This window comes from Lissotriton helveticus, chromosome 7, assembly GCF_964261635.1.
Source record: "Lissotriton helveticus chromosome 7, aLisHel1.1, whole genome shotgun sequence".
Lineage (NCBI taxonomy): Eukaryota > Metazoa > Chordata > Amphibia > Caudata > Salamandridae > Lissotriton > Lissotriton helveticus.
Window position 1 is genome coordinate 1,694,214,871 of NC_136068.1, and position 22,949 is coordinate 1,694,237,819.

Sequence of the window (22,949 nt, forward strand, 5' to 3'; positions counted from 1 at the left end):
ATACATCTGGCTCTTGGTCACTTAGCCTTTCTTAGAGCAAATCTACAGACAAGGCCGTCTCCTCTGGTTCCTGAGCTGCTGAAAACTTAAGGTCAACCCATCGTAACATAATTAACTTTGAATCCTTCCTTTTAATTCTTCCCACCTTTATCCAAAAGATCTTACTCGAATCGCACAATTACTAACTCTCTTCGCAGATTCATGTAGTTAGTTGAGTGATAAAGACATACACTAGCAAACACAGGAATGGAGCTTAAAAAGAAGGTTCATTCTAAGGCAAGAGCTACATACACAAATTGCAGAATACTTGCTGCCAACTCATCAGCAACAGGTTGCCTTTTCACAAGGTGTGATCAAGTACAAGCACAGTGTGAGTGTGCGTAGATACCACAATGTGTTCAAAGACATCAGTTATCATTAGGTAACCAGTAGCCTTGCACTATGTAAGGTTAATGGATATTTTTAAAACACATTTAGTCAGAGCTTTAAGTATCACACTAACAAATAGTTTACAAATTAACAAAAATAAATTACTGTGTTAGGGCCTAGGGATAGTTCCAAAACATGTCTTACCTAGGAGTAGGGCCAAGGGCTAGTTCCAATACAAGTCTTACCTAGGAATAATCACCAACATCCACCAAGGCACAGCAGAAAAGAAGATATTTGACTACTGTGGTAGATCTGTAGCTTAAGTAGAGGAATGTTGTGCCAGATTGAACAGCTATGTGTCGCCTGCCTACATGTAGAATTGTGTTCTATCATGGAAAACGTGTAGATCCCATAAAAAGGTATACTACGTGAAATCACAAATAACTATGAATGTGACAACTGAGGACGTAGCCTTTGACAACTGAGGACACAGACTCTAAGATCCATGGAGATTTATTTTCCTTATGCAATGGTATGAGAAACTCCTATAACTTTAGTTTGTGGCAAATTTAATTAATCTAATTTTGTCCCAAGGATGAACAACCTGTTTTGTGAACGAAACAGTCTAAGGATTAATTACTCTGTGGCAGTATACCTTCTTTTTGGAAGCTCAGATTGAACCTGGGGAATGAGACAAAACATAAAGAGCCACACCTAATTTTTGCTGCTACATTTACTATTTAAAGGCACCAGTAAAGCGGTAGGAGTCAAGAAAGCTCAATTTATACTAGTATAAGTGTAAGGGTGAGTAATGTTGTGTGATAACAGGGGCATAAGTTAGGAAGAATAATATTCATGCTACATCTTTTCTACTACTATGGGACTTAAGATTTGATAAATTGACTATGTCTTTCTTTTCCCTAAGCCTTGGACTGTCCAGCCAATGGTCACTATGAGATTTGCGCAGATGCCTGCACCACAAGTTGTGCACAAATCTCTGACACTTCTACCTGTCCAACCTCCTGCGCTGAAGGCTGCGAATGTGACGATGAATTTTTCTTCGATGGCATCAAATGTGTGCCTATGGATGAGTGTGGCTGCTTTGAAGATGGACAATACTACAAGGTAATTCTTCTAAACTCCAGCGAGACCAAAACCTAAAAATGGGCATTTGGCTGGCTACCCTCATTATAGGTAATATAATGCTAAAATAGCTGCTTAGAGCTAGTGAAGGTCAGAGCCATAGAATACCAAGTGGGAAGTACTCACCAGTTATCTTCTGAAAGGAGGGAGATGAATGGTTCCTACCTCCTGATCATGGTGGAAACCTCAGCTACTTTAATTCTAACATGAAAAGTCAAAAACAATGTTTGATGATCTCTCAGACTCTGATTACTTTATTCTATTAGTTAAGTATATCAGAGATGCAACAGTTAATAGGCTAGGGGCAATCAGAGGAGGACAGGATTGCGGCATCTGCCTAAAAAGGTGCCCATCTGCTCTCCTCTCTTATGTTACTGTATTACTTTTGGCAGGTTTTTGATTCTGTGTCTGATCTCCACTGCATTTAATAACAGAAGGAAGGGATTTGTTAAATTTCCTTATATTTTCCTCATTTGGAGACATGTAACACAGCTCTTTCTTTCAGACTTTCTGTAACATAGATGGTACTCTGCCCCTGAACTCCCATCTTCTGCTCATAGTGATGTAACACAAAATGATGGAACCCCCCCATCAGGATTTGTTAAGGGGCCTTGAGGCTTCTAGAACTCACAGATCTATTCATAGGCTGGAGGTTTGAACCCCCTGAATCATAGGTGCTGCATTGGCCAACGTAAAGCCCCTGATTGCTCACACACTGTAGTGTCATCACCGCCCACAACATTCTCAGCAGCCCACCAGATCGAGCGAAAATGTGCCAGCTTAACAACTTTCCCTGAACTTTTGATGAGTCTCAGAAAAGTGAGAAATCTTCTTCCAGACACCTTACAAAAGTGATTTACAGCTTTAAACGATAGGAAATTCTGACTCAAGACTTGAAATCTTACCCATGCATCTTTATGCTTCAAAGTATAGTCGAATGTTTCGCACAGTTGACATTTTACTGATTGGTTTTCAGTCATCTGAACCTTTGCCCATATTTCAGAGCCCACAATCATATTCTTAACCTACTCTGAGTTCAGATTCATCAAACTCTGCTGGAAGCAAATGGTAACTTCACTCAAATCATTTTAGGACACAGTGACAGGCAGCTTCACTTGGTGGGTTGTATGAAATCTCATAAGGCGAGTTGACAGGGACTCCCTTCTTTAGGTATGAAAGGTCCCTTTACTGAGGAGCACGATATGCTCACATTGCACAAACCTTTGGCCGTGTTGCACACACCAACATGCCCTAATCAGTGAACTAACTCTGACTAACTCTGCTTTTCCCACATCCATAAATATTTCCTACACTTATAATATCCACCCCTTCCACTTTAATATTTGCAAACGGCAGTGTAACTTCTTGGGCCCGATGTAGGTAAATCCGATTTACCGACTCTAAAAATTTTTTACCGATTCGGTATTCTAGATTCGTTAAATCAGATGTAGGAAAAAAGTCGGTAATTTTTACCGAATGTGTATGATTCAGTAATTACCGAATCGGTATTTACCGATTCGGTAATTGACATTGATTCCTACGGGCCTCAAGGCCTCAAGGCCCATAGGAATCAATGGCAATTCCCGAATCGGTAAATACCTATTCGGTAAAATTACCGAATTGTCAAGGGGGACAGGGTGTCACTTTGACACCCTGTTGCACCCCTGACTCTGGCTTGTGTGCCATGTGACACACATACATGTCCTTAGGGCATGTATGTGTGCCACATGGCACAGGTGTACATGCACAGATGTGCATGTACACAGGAATTCGTTATTTACCATGACATAGTATGTCATGGTAAATAACGAATTCTTAAGGGCCTGTGGCACTATTTTAAGTGCCATCTACATCTAGATTTACCAAATCGGTAAATTTACCAAATCGGTAAATTTACAGAATCGTTAACATTTGGGCCCCCTACATCTCAAAAACCAAATACCGGTCGGTAACGGCCATTACCGACCGGTATTTGGTGTCCTACATCGGGCCCCTTGTCTTTTAGCCCTTATTCCCTTCCACGTCTGTCTCATGCTTCCTAACGCATACCAGGCCTGTCTGCTGCTAGCCATGGCCAACTTTCCAGTTCACTTTTCGTTCTCTCTCTCCGTGGTCCACCTGCAGTTCATTTTTCCTCTTAATCAGTTTCTTCCTTGGAGGGCTCTCACTGCTTGCTCTCAGGAAGCCTTTAGTCTTACAATCCTCCCCGCTGTCCAACCTACCATCTCTAGCACCTTCTATGTACCAAGGCAATTTTCACAGCGAGGAACTGAAGCTTGCACCTTCGGAGATCTAATGAGGCAACCATGGCAGCATCACTGCATCTATGTCCTTGCCTCTCTCAAGACTCCTTGCATGGGGAGGGCACTACCCGCACATCTGCCCCGGCTTTGTGAGAGAGGAACTGCCCCATGGACTCAGTTCTGAAGCAGTAGAAGGTCATTTAATTTGAGAACCAGGCGGGCTTACATTGTACAAACCTTCGGCTTTGCTGCACACTCTAATAAACCTCAAACAGCGAGCTAACGTTGAATAACATCCCCTAAACAACACCCACCCTCGAAATGCCCACACCTTCCTTTCAATAGCCACTAACTCCAGCTTAACTCGTTGTCTTTGAGCCTGTATAGCCTTCCACAAGGCTATAATTCTACCTGACGCTTGTCTCGTATGCGCGCTTTCAGACTAGGTCAAAGCCGCATGTCCTATTTCTTCTCTTCCCACTCGCTTTTTCCCCCAAACAAATTTCTATTTCGTACTGCCCCTCCCCACATTCCTCCATCCCGGACTCATCCACCAGCCATCTATGACCTCTACCAACTTCTCCAAATACATACTGGGGCATATTAACAAGATGTGTGTTAAAGAACACACATCGCACATTTCACTATCGCCGGCTAACGCCGGATTTTTTCGCCATGTTAGCGTGTTATTTTCAACGCGCAACACTTAGGCGATAGTAAATCCTGCAATAGCCGGCGATAGTGAACATTAGCGCGTGAAAACAAGCGTTGTTTTCACGTGCTAATGTATGCCTAGATAATATGGGGGGGTGGATTCAGCTTTATGATCCACACCCCCATGTTATCAATGCTAACACCTGGTCAGAGCAGGCGTTGGGAGACCTGCGATAAACGAGTTTATCGCAGGTCTTTTCCTCCCAACGCCTGCCTTGGTGATAGGGTGTTCCCACCTCCAACCACATTTTAAATGTGGTTGGACGTGGGAACGCCCACTTTGCATGTCATTAGTGATGTTTCTCGCTGACATGCAAAGTGGGCTTGAGGCAGGCGTTGCAATGCCCTTGTAAATAGGGCGCTGGAAGTATCGCAGCTTTCTCGGCGAATTGTGCAGAGAAAGCGGCGATACTTCAGCTTGTTAATATGCCCCACTGTTTCCTGGCAGAGACAGGTGCACCTCTAGGTGCTGAAAAAACACCAGACACTCATGCACTATGCAGGGGCACCGACAGCATGCTTTGTTGTAGCCATCGATTGGGTCCATTCTCCCTGCATTCCACACTCCTCAGCATAGGACACCCTGAAAACAGCTGAACTGAAATCAATAGATTTGCGAACAAATATAAAGTCGGTAATGGTCATGTGGGTGTCATGAACTGCAGTCAGTTAATTTTTTAGTTCTGTGACTTTGTGGAATTCACACTCCTCTCTGATCTAAATTCATCATCATAGTGTAACCACGCTAACTTGCTAAACCTAGTGTTACAGGGATTACATTTGGTCTCCATTTTGATATTCCCTTTTAATTTAGCATATTTTTAAGATAGTGGTTTGAACATGTTTATCACGAGAAAATGCCACGCACGCATTTCTTTTTGGTAGACCACGTTCTTACTGGTGGCTCCTCTGCTATATTGGAGGAGCGTCACCCTCCCTCCCCCCGCCAGCAGCGTAAAATGAAATAAAAATAAAAAGATAATAAATCCGAGTTTATTATTATTGTTAAATCCGAGTTTATTATTTTGTTCCCTGGCCGAATCTTGGGGGCAGGGTAGAGGCATGACGGGCACCAATTGGTGCATACTGCTATCAGGCCTGCCAAACCGCAATGCGCAGTGAAGCTGTCTCCAACCTACCTACGCTGCTAGGTCAGAGACAGCAAAGTACAGACCCTCAGGCCCCTGGGAGCGCAAATTGAGGACATTCAGGCGAATCCTGAAGCTGCTCTCACGCATGAGAGCAGCTTCAGGATTGGCCGCAGAGGAGTCTGGGAGCCTGTGCTTGAGTGGAGCCACTAGGGGAGAAGAAGACCGGTGATGTGGCAGGCTGCAGGCAAGTTCTTTTTCCTCCCCTTTTCTCATTGTTGTCTCCTTGAAACCTCCCCACCCAACCACTCTCCTCTGAAACTGATGGTTGTTTTGTAGTCTTCACTGTTAGTTTCAGGGACACTTATCAGAACACAAAGTCTTGGTTTATTTTGTGCTCATAGAAGACGTCTCTTTTACCCAGACTAAGGGACTCATTTTGAGCCTGGCGGTGTGGGAGCGGGCGCCGCTCACACACAGCTAAACCTCACTGCCGGCTGTCTGCCAGATTACGAGTTATCTCATGGTCTGGCGGGCGGTCCTTTGGCGTTCCCATGGCGGCACCTATTAAAAAGGGACTGCAAGGGGAACGCCAAAGCCCTTTCTTGCACGGCATGGACTCTAAAGTCAATGCTATGCAGGAAAGTGGTTGCATGCAGACAAGGGGGCCACCTTAATACCCCCTGCATGCATTCCATGGCCCTGAGGGAACAGGGGGCCCTGTAGGGCACCATATGTTTCCTCACTGCCACCCTTTTCATGGCATTCTCACCGCCATGAAAAGGGTGGATGTGAGGATACTCATAATATGCTTAGTGGTGATGAAGAGGCACCCTCAGCATATTGGGGCCCTCAGACAGCCTTCCACCACTAGAGATCATGGATCCCTGGCGGTTGCAGCAATCCTATTGCTGTCCAACCGCCATACTCGTAATACGGCGGTCGGACAACTGGTGCAGCAGTCCACCACCGCCATCGCACCTCCACTGCAAGCTTGGCGGTCCTATCGATTGCCAAATTTGAAATCGGGCCCTAAGTAAGGATATTTTTCTGCATCTCTGGCAGATGAGATAAGGCCGGTGTGTTATTATTTGACCAGCGTCCAGGTTGAACCCCGCGAGAGGCACTTCATACCTGAGTTGTCATGGAAGCTGCTAATGGCTGTGACTGAGATGCAGCTCCACAGGCCCCAACCTTCTTTCTCAGAAGGAAATAGCTAATCAAACAGATATGTGAGCAGGTTTGCACACTGAGTTGGAGTTCATTCATTTATTCACCTTCCTGAGACATTACACCAAAGTATGATGTTAGATCATTCCAACTGGGACCGGCAGAAGGGTACTACCACCATACTCTCAGTAGTGTAGGGGTATTAGCGATAGATAGGAGGAACATTAGGAACAAATATGAACTGCGATTATTATACAGATGAGAGACATCATTGTAAAAATGGTGAAAAATGCAAGCAATTCAACCGTTTTACTTACAAGGATTATTTCTTTTCAATAACATTTGAAAATATATTATTGCCTCTTACCTTTGTGAAACATTGGGCATGCACAAGTGACAAAATAAATGGTGAGAACTGTTTCTATAAATTCCTTGGGAATAAGAGTGGCCATGTTCGAGGTTATCAATAGCATTTATAACTCTGAAGGTTTAGGAGTTAAGTTTCGGTACTGTGAGCTAGCCAAACCAAAATATACAGATGATATAAGAAGAATCAGTCCCTATATTATCTAGTTTTGTTGATCCAATACCTAGTACTACTAAATTTGTAGAAACCGTATAACACTAGTGCTGGCAATTTGTATCACTCCAGGTATTTGAATACACTAGACTACTCCCTTCACAAATAACGCTGGTATAAATCATGAACACTGTGGTCCAATAATTTATATTCATTGACACAATCAGAAGCTTGCCCAGCTCCCCCACCTCCGCATTTGATCCTTTCTCACACCTTATCACTCTCTACAGTTTGAAAATATCTATATATTCATTAGCCCAAGTCATCTCCTTTCTGTTAAAAAGCAAATATCCCCCTCACCCCCCGGTGCATCCACCATCACAATGTATGGCAGGTTCACTACCTTGTCCTCCTCTTTATTATTTTGTCCAGACACATCCCATCCTGTCCTTTCCCTGTCTTGTTAGTACACCTGCCCCTGTTTTCCCATCTCAGCACCCCCAAACCCACCTCTGGTCCCAACATTTTAGCTTTTTCTACTTTGTCCTCGGACCACTCTTCTCAAAGTATTTTTACCAGGAGTCTGATAACACCTTCTAAAACTGTGTTAACTCCTTCCTTTCATTTCTTCCTCCTCCACTGAGTGGGCCCAGCACACCTCTCCTTGCCTGCTGCTCGATTCTCACTGTCAACTACTCTCCATGGATCCCACCAAGCTCCCTTATACTTACTGGCAGGCTTGTTCGTGTACTATGGTCGGCTATGGAATCACCTTGGTCTCTTGTCCTTATTCTCCATTCTCTGCCTCAATAAACCAGTAGATAGCTTACATGTGGCAGCATCAACCTCCTCTGACATGCACTTGCTGCCCTCCTGTACCTTGGTTCTTCCATCTCAATGTCTGACTCCCCACTGGCACCGGGTGCTTCTGACAACTTCAGGTTTACCCACCTTGGCTTTGCCTCTGAAATCATGCCACCCTTTTGCCTCGCTCGTTTTGAGCTCTCCAGTCCCCCTTCTTCCAAATCCTGTCTTCCTCTTCCACCACCAGCCTGCCTGACGTGACCCATTTCCTCAGCCTGTCCAAGGGCATCCCCCTTCCCCCTCTGTTCCAGTCCTATGGTCCTATGGTTTCTTTGGTCTGCACTGATGGGCTTCTTGAGGCGAGGGACATTCTACTCATCTCTGCTCTCTTTGCAGTGAGTAACCTCCAAAACCACTCTGGTTCTCTCCCTTCATCGGACCCTGATGAGTCTTCTACCTTGTCCTACTCCCAGGATCCCTGCGTAGCTGTGGTACTCAGGTGGATGCGCGGAATTGCAGTTCCAGGGACTTACCTGCGGCCTTCATTGTCATTCAAGGGGGGTGGCCATTCACTATTACCGCCAGTTTTTCTTGCCTCTGGGGTATCCACAGTCCCAGCTGGCCCACACTGTCCATTGTATCTCCCTTCAATGTGCACTCTTTAATCATTGTCTGTTAGCTTGATATTTCACCCAAAGAATACTGAGGAATACAGGGGTAGGAGACCCTCTCGGCAGGTTAAATATTTTGTTAATATAATGATTAGTTCAATAGAGCAAATGTTGTTATGGGGAGCGTAAGGGCACTCTGTGGGCATCCTCCCATTGGCTCTTGGATGGCAGTGCTATCAGAGTATTGCCAGCGCTCGACTACAGATTAGTTTCTGCTGCCGCTAGGATGGAAGGCTAATGACTGTGTAACTTTGCCTGACTGCTAGGTATACCAAACTAAGGTCCTCATTTAGTTATTGGCTGATGGAGTTTACTCCGTCAGGACGACAGAGTAAATTACTGTGCCGCTGGCGGATCCTCTGCCCACCAAATTTAGAGATGACCGCCAAACTGGCAGTAATTTCTGAACATCACAGCTGTTCCTTTACATGCTTTTTTAAGTTTGACGCATGGCTCCATCAACACGACAGAGCCATCCATCAAACATCAGTTTTCTTATTTTCAAAATGAAAATTGTGTTAAGGTAGAAAAAAGAAATGCCTCCCCCCTCACCAAAAAGCGTTATCTCCCATTGAGAGGGCAGCATTAGACATTTTTCACTGCCTCTTACCACCAGGGTTTTCCATGCAGTGAAAACTGACCTCTATGTCTGCCCATCTAAATTATGTGGGTGGGCATAGAAGTCAACTTCCGACAGCCCTTACTCCATTGAGTAGTTGGAGAGGTGTAATTAAGGCAGAGACGGAGTAGTCTCCACTGTGACACCACTGTCCCCCCACATTAAAATCGGGAGGGTGGACCATTATGTTGGTGGTAAGGATTCCCCATCGCCATCGTGATGGAGTATCCTTACCGCCAACATAGAAATCAGTCCCTCAGAGTGTGATTGGCTAGGTGGATAGGCATACCTGAAATCTACTTCGGTAAGAATATTCTGCAAGGATAGATCCATCCGCAGAGGGAAAATACATGAAAAATCCTCTCTGTGGAAAGCCCAGCCTTGAGTAGTCTTCGTGAGAGTTATGTCTTTAGCTTCAGTATGACATTAACTAAGAATGGTCCGATCTCTCTGAAATGCTTTGGGTGTGGGCTGTATGCCTTTGAACTATACAGTAAAAGATGTGGGCAAGCATGCTGGGTCACCACATCATCCTTTTGGTGTTTTCCAATTCTACATAGTGCTCTATTTCTGGCCCGGGTGGGTGGATGCTCCAGTTCTACTGATCTGCCAGATGAAATGCAGAGATAAGATCCCAGTTTAGAAATGTATGCAGTCCAACTCACATTCCTTGCAAAAGAAAACTGATATTCATCCATTTGCTTCAGGCCCACATGTCTTGCACTGTTCTTCCTTGATAACGCCTTTTGTTCCCATAGACAGTGCTACAACTTCTAATCAGACAAGCTACAGGACCAGGAGAGGTTAGCCTGTGAATCTTAGTGTGACTGTGATCCCAGGGAATTGAAATTCTCCTACTCTTTCTCCTGAGTATATGTTTATGCCCATAGAACCTATATGAGCGATGTAACCATATGTGTACTTATGTTGCATAATTCCAGAATGGGTCATAAAGCCCTGGGAGCAAATAACTGTCTTCCTGGAATCAAATGGAGAGGAAAAATATTTACTCCAATCTGTCAGTTCACTGGAGAAATAGCCAATCAATATAATGGACAAGAACCTTAGTTGGTATTGCATTGCTACCTATTAAGCCTTTTACTCAGCAGTGGAGTAGTGTGGCTCACTGGTTAGAGGCGGCAGACCCGAGAGCAGAAGTCGGCCTGGGACCAGGGTTCAATTCCCGACGCGGCAGGGTCGTGGACTTGGGTGATCGTACTTGATAATTCTTGCTAAGGTGCTTACTCTAATCAGGGGTTCCACTCGGCAACTCTGGGCATTAGCTTACCAAATCTCCACAACGGCCCCATCAATTCCGGGGATGCCTAGCTCCACCTTGGGGACTCCCAGGAGGGACCATCCCACAGGGAAAGCCAGGACGGGTTCCCCAGAGTTATACAGCGCCAGGAAACCTACGGACGGGTAGCAGTGCGCTTTACAAGCTCAAATACATTTACAAATGTCTGATTTTGAGAATTGGTCAATAACTTGGATGGTGAAATATTACCATCCCAAGGATGGCACACCGTCATAGACATAGATATACGACATTCTTGTTTAGCCTTGTAAACATTGATCCTGAACTTTGCAAGCACAGAGACTGGTGGGGAAAAAAGCCTACAGCTTTATTTTAAAAGCAGGGGAATATAGGCACTGATGTGCAAAAAGTCATAACACATAGCACCATACGGTACTACTGATTATAAACAGTTATAGACGTATCAAGAAGCTGACCTAATGTTAAGCAATTGAGGATTGTAGATGTTAGCTAAAGGAATCACCAATTCCTTGGTCAAATATATTTAATCTACCCAGAATTATAGGTATGGGTATACTAACATAGGTATACTGATATGGGAAAATAACCACAGTGATCAGTGACAGAGATAAAACAGCAGCATATTAAAATGGATGCTAAGAAATATAGAGAGGAAGAGGATCATATAGAAGAAAAGAGTGCTTTGGCCACCGAAAAAGATTTCTAATGTTGGTCATAAATACTATATAAAACCCAAATTATTGTGATGCCCCTCATTAATCTCCTGTGCACTTTTGCGGTTTGAGGCCACAAAGAAGGGAATATTTCCTTGTCCTCTAGGATGAAGGAAGAATAGGCCTTACATTTTTGCGCTTATTAAAATTTGGGTGAAGCAAAACTATTCAGGTGGACGAGTGTATACAGCGACCCTTAGCATGAGAAGCACATTAATGATGATAAAAATTCTTTCATTCAAAGTAAGTCAATGGAGCACTTTGAGGTAAAATGATTCCCTAAGGATCAAACACTTTGGGCAAGTGAGAAGATAGGGATTCAAGCACAGGTTTTCTGGGTTTTAAGCCTGCCACTAGAACCTATCTATCCCAACTCCTTAGAGGGGTTGCAGTCACATAAGGGTGCACATCCCCACATTCCAATCTAACCATGAAAAAGAACATGAACTACTCCACCAACTCCATCATTCCCCAGATTCCAAAAGCTGTTCTCCATGACCTAAAAAAATATGTTATTTATTATGGTCATTCACACAGCCTCAAGCCCCAAGAAAGCGCAAAAGACAGATTCAAATACCCACACGTCACCCCACTACAACCCAGTGAATGAGGGTCATGCATGTACTGTTGAGACATGTGACCATACCCAAATTATATGAAGCCTATCAGCATAACCCCACACATTTTAGTGTGGCCTGGTTCCCTCAAAAGACAAATCTCTTACATACAAAAAGTAGAGGGTCGATACAAAGAAATGATACCTCTGGCTGTAGCACAGTGTAGGTAGGTTCTGAAGTAATCAAATATTGAATTTAGCTCTCGGAGTTAAGAGCACTAGCACAATTGTTCTTCAGATGAAAGCTCTTAGATTAAAGGAAAGTGGAACTTGAAAGCACTCGCAGTAGACATTGGCATAACAAATCTGCCATCCCACACAAAATGTCCTTTGACAGAGAGCTCCTGATTCAGAGGATACCTCAAATACTCTTCGTAAACTTTGTTGACTAAAGTATTTGGTTTATTGGCTGACAGATGTTACAAAAGTTTAATGTCATTGAAAAGCAACTTGAATAAATATTCTTGTTATCAGTCAAGGGTGTAAATACCTTTACCCATCATGTGCAAACAAACCTAATTTTACTTCTGATTTTAAATTTAGTAAGAACTTTTCAAACAAATTGACTTTCAAAATTTGTGTTCAAATTGTTATCAATTACACATTCACCAAATAGGACATCTAGATGCACAATAGTCAGAGGTTGAGAAATGCCTCTTCTTCTGATTGTCAGATGAGCTAACCAATAAACATAGATGAGAAGACATTATAAAACATTTATAACTGTTTCAGCAAAGGAATGTTGTCTCACAATGCAGTTGTCTGTTTAGACATGAATGTAAATGATTTTTCAGAGCTCTAACCATTTATTTCAACAACTACCCAGCCCAACCAGAAGATCTTGAATGAAAACTGCACTGAGGTCTGCACCTGCAGCCCAACTGAAGGTGTAACATGCAAGCCCCACACCTGTGACAGTGAAGAAAAATGTGCAGTCCTAGAGGGAGTGTTGTCTTGTGTTCCTAAAGGTAAACAGAAAAACCCTTGTTTCTTATTGCAAACTTTTTGAGAATCTTAAAAAGAGTGGAGCCTTAGAGGAGTTTGCATTTTATTAATGGCAATGGAGGACAGAGTAGGAAGCAACTTATAAAAAGGATTTCTGCATTTCAACTGTGGGAGTGGATTAAGATTGTCATTGTATGATGTTCCTGGCATATATCTGCAATATGATTAACAACATTTGTAATTGCATTTTTTTAATTAAAGATGACATCGGGAGTGGTGTATTTATTGTGCAAATTATGGTTTTCCTATCTGTTATGCAAATTATGGATTCTCATCCTCACCATAACTTGGAATTTTAATTGTTAGGTGCATATATATGCTGTGTATAGATTGTGAGACTTGTGTATGCTTTATTTTTTCAACCTTCTTGCATTTTCTAATATTTTGATACAATTCTAAGTCATAACATATGATTGGTAATCTACGTTGAAGGGGTAAGATTGAAAAATGAAATGAAGCAACATGTTCAAATGAAAATAAATGCTGAAGAAAATGATAGGCCATGCTTAAATGCATTTTCTGAACTACCATTTGGATTTTTGGCTGGCTAGACATTTTTAGGAAAACTGTGCCAATAAAGCACCGATTTATCAAAACATTCTCGGGGCAAGCAAACCTGTATCAATCTTCAGGAGGATCAGGCTTGCTTGGCCTTCTATCAAAGTACTACAATATTTCCTGAGTATCCATTTAGAGCTTATGGCTTTTTAGCAACTGTATTTGGAAGTTGTGTTGTGAAATGTTCTAATTGGGCCTATTTTTAAAAACAATCTTGGCTGGGGACTACTAATTCAATTCAATAACAAAAAATGGATTCTTCAATTGATGGAATAAATAAATATTCAAAATGTAAAACCTCCAAAACACATTTACTTATTTAAAAATGCTACACACTTTATAATGCATTAAAAGAAAAATAGTATAAAAATATATAAAAAAACAATTAGTGTTATAACATCTATTTGACCAATATTATGGCAAGCGTGCGGGAGGGCGGCATCGCTTAAATTAGAGCTGCAAGCGCAGGAGTAGCGTTGTTGACATGCGCCAGCCAGGGACTGCTGGGTAGTGTAGTCTCTTGTGGGGGAGATGGAGCCGTTCCCCTCACGGCGACAAAGGTGCACCGGGAAGCGGTTCCCCTCACGGCGATGCAGACAATTGAAGGGCCGTCCCCTTCACGGCGAAGTGAAAGCCTGGAAAGCCGTTCTCCTCATGGCAAGTGCAATGCGCATCCCCCCTGCGTCTTCGCTCTTCTGCGTTCCCTCTTGATCACCTTTGTTGCATAGGTATTCTCTCACTAGTCCTGCCATTCTTTAATTCGAATCATACCCCACCCACTCCCCTTCTACTATTTATTCTGTAACATCCAATTGCTCTTTCTACGTCTTGTCTTTTTGTGTGCTCTCTCTTGCACGCTTTCACGTACGGCACGCTTGCTCTTCCTTCTGTCATGCCTGTGCGCATGTCTAATTCGCTCTCTTTTTTTTCTGCACACTCCTGTCCTCTTGTTTCTTCTCTCTAGCATCACACTCATCACACTCTCCTAACGAGTCTTCCTTCTCCCGCGTGTGACCCTACTTGCACCCTCTCGTATCGATCTATGTTCTTATTTTCGTTCTTTTCTGCTTTTCCCTGTTTCCGCCACACACTCCACTCCTTTGTGTCTACATTCTGGCCTCTTTCCTACTTAACTTTTCATCCTTTCTCCTTTGATCCTATTTCCATCTTCTCACAACCTCTTCGAGCACTGTTGTCTTAACATTTATGTTTCTTTCTGTCTTATGCTGTCTACCCCGCCACCTCTACTTCGAATCGCAAGCAGTAGACCTTTGCAGTAGTTTCATATGTTAAGGAAGTCAACCTTGTATATAACTGTAATACTGATATCTCCATATCAGTTATACATCCATACTTGTAAGGTCAAGAAAATGATTAACAATTTTCCTTAGTATTTCTCAAAGCGTGCATATATGCTTGGCTTTAAGTAGACTGAAAAAAAACTAGGGGGCCTCTCAAAGGAGCGTGGCCGATGTAATGAAGGGCGTGGCTTACAAATACGGAAGCAAAAAATATGTGCTTGGCATAGTGTGCTACCCGACTGGTATTTTGCTGCTTCTGTCATTGTATACAGATATATAATTAAACAAGTAATGTTACACCTACAAGTAGCCAGGGCTATTGGCTTTGCCAATGGTTGTTAGCTGTGTCAGATTAATAAGCAACAAATATGGCTTCATTGTATAGAATTTTGAAACTGCTTCAGTTCTGAAATTATGATACTGTGAAAGACCCATTGTGAGTTTCTTTGAAGTTACTTCAAAGGCAGTGAAGGGTGGTACTGGTGCAGAGTTAAGATTTTTTTCCCCACCCTAAGGGTAAAAATGGAGCGCCCCATAGAGATCTGTCTCGGCAACAGCACCTCCTGTTTAGAACTGTCGGTGCTGAGCAGCGGCAGGACCCGACCCACTTTGACTGATGCCCGGTGGAGCTACCCGATAGCTAAAGAGGAGATGGGCTGTGGACTTCATCCTCGGCCGTCATCTACCCAGCCGGACTTTGGGCAGACTCTCCTTCGTCTCTCCATCTATCTACTCCTACCCCCTTACCCCTCCCCCTTACCCTTCTAATGCTTCATTTATATCATCTTTTACTCTCTTGAAATGTTTTTCTAGTAACTGATGTAAAGTGTAAATGATATAATTTTGTAATTCCTGTGGAACCTTATGTAAAGCGCTCTGATACCTCCGGGTCTAGCCAGCGCTATATAAAACTCTCAAAATGAATAAAATAAAATAAATTATGGAAACTATTGGAGTCTAAGAATATTATTCCCACTCTAGTTTATGCAACAGTAGGGCTAAGTGTTAAACTTCGGAGGAGTTAAAATTACGATTCCCACTCCATTATAGAGTACAGAAAGCGTTGGACTTGGGGGGGAATGGAAATTTACTTTTCCCACTTCAGTCTAACTAACAATAAGGAAAGTGCTGCACTTTGGAGGGGTTGCATTAACTATTCATACTCCAAACAGAGCAACAGTAGGGAAACAGTTGGACTTTGGAGGGGTATAATTTACTATTGCCACTCCAGTTTGTGCAATAGTAGGTAAGCATTGAATTTCAGAAGGGTAAAATTTACTATTGCCAATCCAAACTGCGCAACAGTAGGGAAAGTGTTGAACTGTGAACAGGTTACTTTTACTATTCTTACTGCAGTCTAAGCAAGAGTAGGGAAAGAACTTTACTTCAAACATATATAACATATATGAGTAACCTCATAGATTTCAGAGGGCTGACATTTACTAATCCCACTCCAAACAGCGCAACAGTAGGGAAACTGTTGAACTGTGAACAGGTTAGTATTCCTATTCCTACTGCAGTATAAGCAAGAGTAGGGAAAGTACTTCAATTTAAACACATTACATATATGAATAACCCCATTATTGTAGAAATAAAATATATATATATAAACCTAAAAACAATGGATCAATTTACATCATTTGTTATTCAATTATGAATTAACGTCCCACTCTAGACCCCTACAAACCTAGCAGCCTGCAACTAAAATATAAGTAAAATGATCATTTACAAATTTGATATATTTTAAATTCATTTGAATAATTATTTTATATATAATAATAAATAGTTAATTATTACTTAAGTAACTTCCCATCCTATACCCCTACAAAGCAAACTAAACGCTATCAATTAATATTAAAGAGTGAGAAGGAAAAACATCTAAATCACTTAGAATTGCAAGCTATGCTTTAAAAACATTCATAACATTTATATGAACAATTGCTACAAATAAAATTAGTATATCAACTAAAACACATTAAAATAATTTTATAACTATATTTTTAACAACTGTTTCACTGAAAATGATATTAAAAACATTGATATTCTTTAAAACAATATAACTTACTTCACAAAACGATATCTTTGTCAACGATATTGGTACAGCAAAATATTTGTGTCAACACATATAACCCCTTCGCTGCGGGGAAAATTCCGCTGCGGTGCGAAGGGGGGGGGGGGGGTGGGCTGGGCGTGGCGCTCCCTTACTGAGGACGGCTCCCGGCCGTCATAAATCACGGTGGGCGTGTGCTCATGCCAGCCGGGAGCCGTCCGAACTCTGCCCACTGATTAATTCCCTCACACAGGCCGGGAATGAATACCGCGTGGGCGGAGCGGCAACGTTCAGACGGCTCCCAGCCATCATAAGCACAAGCCTACTGTGACTCATGATGGCTGGGAGGCGTCATGAGCACCCAAGGTGTTAATTTCCAATATTTATGTGTCTTGATATTCTAAACTCAATATTTTGTCTAAACATTGCTATAAAATGGGCATCTATTTGTCTCTCGTAGACTAATTTTGGCCATCCTTGTCTATGTAAATGTGGGTCTGCATAATGATGGGCTTGTTGGTGTAATGCAGAGACGAGCACCTGTTTCATGCACCTGTAAGATGCAGAGAGCACCGCCCACCACAATGCTAAAAATGCATGTATGCATTTGCATACACGAAGCTTCAGGCACCGCGCGGTGCCTGCCGCTTCATGTATCCGAATGCTGGGGGGTACCACAGGTAACCCCCGTGTGCACCCCCCCTCTCCTTCACTCTGGGGCCCGCAGGGGGCCCCCAGAGTGAAGACCGCATGCCTTTCCGCCACGGAAAGACATCTGACTAAGCCCATTGTAATATGGCTGGCGGTGTCCCATAGACACCGCCACCATATTAAACCTTTTCCGCCCTGGCCGCAAGGCGACCGGGGCGGAAAAGCGGCAGACGGTCTTTCCGTCCGCCGTGGTCCCCCCTCATACTAATATGGCGGGGGAATTTAGGTGCAGATGGCAGGCGGATTGCCCCCTCCCGGCCGGCGGTGGCTACCGCCAGCCTGGTGGGGGAAATCCGGCCGCCATCCTAATGGGCCCCTAAGTTCTAGAAATACAGCTCGGAAACAGCTTGAAAAGTTTGCCTTTTTCTGACCTGTGCTGTCTGAAAATAAAGAACTAACTCAGAGAAGTATGAGATTAAACGAGTTTCCTTTACACACTGCAGGAGCATGAACAGGTGCTGCACCAGTGTAGTCTATCATGAAACGGCCCTTGGATGAGTCTGACTTTAATATGAGGGTTGGGAACCTCTGAAAATACATGCCAGTGTCATGAAAGAAAAGGTATTTACATGTGACGATTTTAATTATATTTCTTTCAGATCCCTGCAAATTAGTGAAGTGTAGAACAAAAGAGACCTGTGAGATGCGAGATGGCAGCCCGGTGTGCATCCCAAACACAGAATCTGTGTGCTGGGGCTGGGGGGACCCACACTACCACACCTTCGATGGAAAAAACTTCGACTTTCAGGGTACCTGTACTTACACCATGGCCAAAACCTGTGGTGCGGACAACACTCTGCCGGCTTTCAATGTCGTGGCTAAGAATGAGAATCGGGGGTCCACAGCCGTCTCCTATGTCAGCTTTGTGACGGTCCAGGTGTACGGGTTCGACATCACGCTGGTTCGATATGAATATGGACATGTCAGGGTAAGAGCTTGTGAAACAGTACCGTTCTCCTGGGGGTTGGAGACATGCATATTCAATTATTTATTTGTTTTGGGGTCCCAATGGTACTTGTAATGATGACTGCCCACTTAGCTTAGACTCATTTCAACAATCCCAGTAACCCAGTTCATAGAGTTTGCACCCAAATTCGGATTCTGAGATTTGTGGGAATTACCATACTCACAGGTTTTTGTACAATTTCTGGGCAGTAAAACATGACCGAATTCATCAGTGGCGTAGTTAGGCCTTAGGCCGCCCGTGGCGGCCCCTGCGTTTGCCATGCCACCGCGGCCTGATTGAAGAGCAGGGGGTGCTGGCGATTCATACTGCCACGGTGCCGCAGGTAAGAGCGGGTGGGCACATCTTGTGCCACCAAGGGTGGATCGCACCCACTGCCCCCCCAGCTATGTCATTGGAATTCATGCAGACACTCACAAATTCTGATGTCTGGTGAGAAAACACTGTTGCAGGGTTTCTGTACTCACACAGAACTGTGCACAGAGGAGTGGAACCTCGGCAAATTAGGGTGTCCCAAAACTTACCTTAGCAACCAACTCACCCCTTACCGAGCTAGCTACAGTGTCTCATTGGACATATCAAACTCCCAATGTTTAGACAAACCAGAACATGAACTTACAGTACCTCAGGGTACGTGGGACTCATGAACACTCTTTTGTTATATTATCATTACAAACCAGAACTTGGAGTAAAGAAGACACATGTGCATTTGAAATGTTTATTTACTAATGCCGTCTTCTCAGGCGCAGTATCTTAGATAATACAAGTATACTTATTATCAGTATCAAAATTATCAGCATAGTTACTAAGACATAAAAAGCGAATGGTGACAGCATGTTAACATGCTGTAATGAATAAGAGTTAACAACACTTATATCTCACCCTCCCTAACACATATATTATATTATTAGCTAAGAAGGTCTCTTTGGGTTGTTTTAGGGCGGGCCCATACCTTAGTGTCCTAGCATGAAGGAATCACATCAGCATACACCAGCTCTCTCTCTGCATGTGCACCGCATCAAGTGTGTTAACTATTCTCCTGCAAAGCAATATCAATCCCGCCTCAAGCCCAAGTTGGCAAAGGCTGCACTTGTGTTATGACTATGAAGGCGTGGAGATCAGACCTCATAACAATTCCATATCGTGTTGCTCCTGAAACTTCAGCACTCTCCGTGCAGACATGGTTTATTAAACAAAACTGATATCAGAGCAATAACATATTATTCTCACATACACCACGGCAAACCACTAGGTTGAAAGCTAAGTCAACAATTAAGGGTCGTGTGCAGAAGTTGCAAGAAAGGAAAAATGGCGTTTAAATCTCAAATGTACCTATGCTAACTTAACACGATATAAGGATATATAGGAGCTATACAACACCCCCCCATGATCCGAGAACGGACTAAATAAGATAACAGAAGTGCCATCACATGAGAGCAGAATCCAATTATAAACGAGCATGAATAAAAATTCAATTATAAAAACTAATGCTAAAAAATAGCCCACAAGTATAATGTGGCTCAAGCCAATAGGCAAGCAAAAATAAAATGTCTTGACCAAAAGTCAATAAAATCAAGGAAATGCTATCAATCAGCATGTCCATTTGAGGCAGTGTCTATGATAAGACTGTATATGAAAAGTAAGCTGCAACAGCCTCCAGGAGGAAGTCACTGTCCTCATCCGAAAACAGTTCAGCCATCCAATTTAAAAGATGAAAGGAACATACGTGATCCTCCAGCACCGGATCCTCTATAACCATCAGAGGACAGCTCGGTGGGTTTTCAAGAAAACTTTGTTCCAAGAAATTTTGCGCTGCCGACAACACATCCCAGGGACCCATTAGTCCATGTGCCACCGCCAAGGCCATAATCCTTTCGTCAGAACAAACCAACTCGTGAGCAATGATAGGACTCATCAGTTGATCAAAATCGACGTCAGAAGATATTGGTCCGCAGAGACACAAATCAATGGCCCAAAGGAAATCACAGGTCAGGCAGCGAAATACAGGCTGGACACAGGTGAAATAGGAGAACCGAAAAGATAATCCAAACGCCGTGCTTAGAGTCGCCAACGGCAGTGTGCCATAATAATCAAGCATGCGGTTGCGAAACCGCGTCAGTAGCAGCTGAGCGTGGTCTTGCACAGGAAGGGCATCCATATTTAAAAAGGCAGAAAACCACCAATGCGCCAGCCGCTAATGCAAGTAAAAACGGGAACCCTCCAAATAAGGATGAAAAAATAGAATGGAAGAAGGCAGGGATGACTCCAAAAATCTTCTCAAAGGAAGTCACGAGACCACCGCTAACAACTTTAAAAAAATGCGCTAGGCCCGTTGTGGAGGATGCGTTAAAGATAGAACGGACCATGGCTCCGAAATGCAAAGGCAAATCAGTGTTTAAAAGAGCCTGAACCTCCGTACGGGTGTTAGCAATGTGAAGCACGAAAGTTTCACGGGCCGAGCTCAAGGCCACCTCTTTCTGGGACAATAGAGCTCTTATTCTAGCCATGCCGCTGAATTCTGCTCCCAAGGTCGGTATCTGTGGCCAAATGGAAGACTCCCTATGTTCACGTGTGGGAGGATAAAGAACATTTCTGCAGCAAATAACTCGCTCACTAACTGTTACTATGAAAGCTATACCTTTAATTAAACCACAACAGTTTTCATTATTGAGCATTAAATAACTACCATTCTCTAACAATTTAAACGTGGGGATGATAGCAGGAACTGGCGTGCCCTGTAAAACGCAAGCCATATTCGGTCGGTCCTTGTTACATGAACCGTGTAACTGTATGTGTCTGCACATTAAAGAATGATCCGGCGTCTCAGTACACTCATCCCCTGTTAGATAAACTTCTTGTTCATCCTTGAAACATCTGTATGTGTATAGGAGTGACCAGACCTCATGAAGAAAACCGCTACCTAAAGGTTCAAAACGACCTATTGGCACATATTTCATACAATTAGAAAACTTATATAAAGCAAAAGGCAGTGTTATTAAACCGTGGATAAGCCACGTAGCAGCAGTGGCTTCTGCCACAGAAAAAGGTAAAGATTCCAACCTTTCAATATGTAGCATAGAAAAGGAAGCATCACGCATTGAAAGCAAGCGTTGTTTGTCTGTCAAATTAAACGGTGCAAATAAAGAGGAAACGTTCATGTATCCCCAGGGAACTTTACCCATTTTCAGAGTCTGAAGTGTCCATGCAAACTGCATGATTGACCGTAATTGATTTTGACCATGGTATAATACTGACACTTCATCATGCACAATATCAACAACAGACGACACAATATTATCTAATGTGTAAATTCTAGAGGAAAGCACGTTAATGCTATTGTCAACAACTGCAAGCACTTTCTCAAGATTTGCCTGATCAATAGCCCTAAGGCGTGAAGCAGCCTCAATCTGTGAGAGTTTCCAAATTTCATTGTAAACCCCATATAACCACCTTTTCGACCTGCCACTAGCTGGGCCTTTAATGAAATCATTCAAATCCACGTCTGCATTCAGTTTGGAAAGGTGATACTTAACCGCAGGTAAAGTTGAATGTTTCAGCCAAGCTTGACACAACTTGCCCACAGAGTAAGAGGTGACAGTATGACTCAAATCAAACCGGGGATCAGATCTAACAGTCTTAAAACCGTCAGTTATATTTAAAAACCTTTTTTGGCAAGAATCAGCACTACGGTGCCAAAGCAGCCAACCCTTGGGATTCATACTGGAAATGTTAAAGGAGGAATTAAGAAGCAGAGCCTGTATATTTTTAATAGACAATTGAGTAAAATTACTCCAATCCACATATTCCTCCAACTCCGGGAAAGACGGGGCGTTTAACCTTTTAGATGTAGCCAATCCAAAGCATGTGGTCTGGGAAATGGTTTCATTTAAAAACAACATATGATTCGGGATGAGACATGCACGGTGCAAAGCCTCAGTGCCTCGTACCTGCCAGGCCCTTGAACCCCAAACCGATTTAAGGTCTATTGTTTCCTTCCATAACTCATAGCCCCCAGTAACTAATTGATCTAGGAAGGCCTTCGAGTACAACAATTTTGTATCGGTAAGTCTAACCTTGGACAGTGGCTGTTTGTGAAATTTAAAATAAAAGGACTCGGGATTGGACTGGTTAAAGTCAGTGAAATAAGTATACTTTTTAAGAAACGTTTCTGAACTCCCTTGTGTAGGTGCCGGGCAATGTTCCCACTGTGTAAAATTAACAGCATCCCTTCGGGAAGATGTCTTGTGTAAGAAGTGATTGCCATAATGTTGGTAACAGAACAATTCACCATAATTAGCAGATTCCAAATATAAATCCTCAGCATCAAAAGCAGCATAGTATTTTAAATCAGAAAACAAACTTTCCACAGCATTAACATCCCAATCATCAGAACGAATGTTTTGTTTCACCA

At 43.0% G+C, this 22,949-nt stretch overlaps 1 protein-coding gene across 1 annotated transcript in view; it reads left to right on the plus strand.

Moving 5' to 3' along the window:
- The window catches only part of FCGBP (Fc gamma binding protein), a 287,645-nt gene that overhangs the window by 130,037 nt on the left and 134,659 nt on the right, over positions 1-22,949 (plus strand). Inside the window, exons 9-11 of the mRNA XM_078653817.1 lie at positions 1,295-1,494; positions 12,776-12,917; positions 18,174-18,502. Of these exons, the coding sequence (XP_078509943.1) occupies positions 1,295-1,494; positions 12,776-12,917; positions 18,174-18,502 (671 nt within the window). The remainder of the gene's footprint in view (positions 1-1,294; positions 1,495-12,775; positions 12,918-18,173; positions 18,503-22,949) is intronic.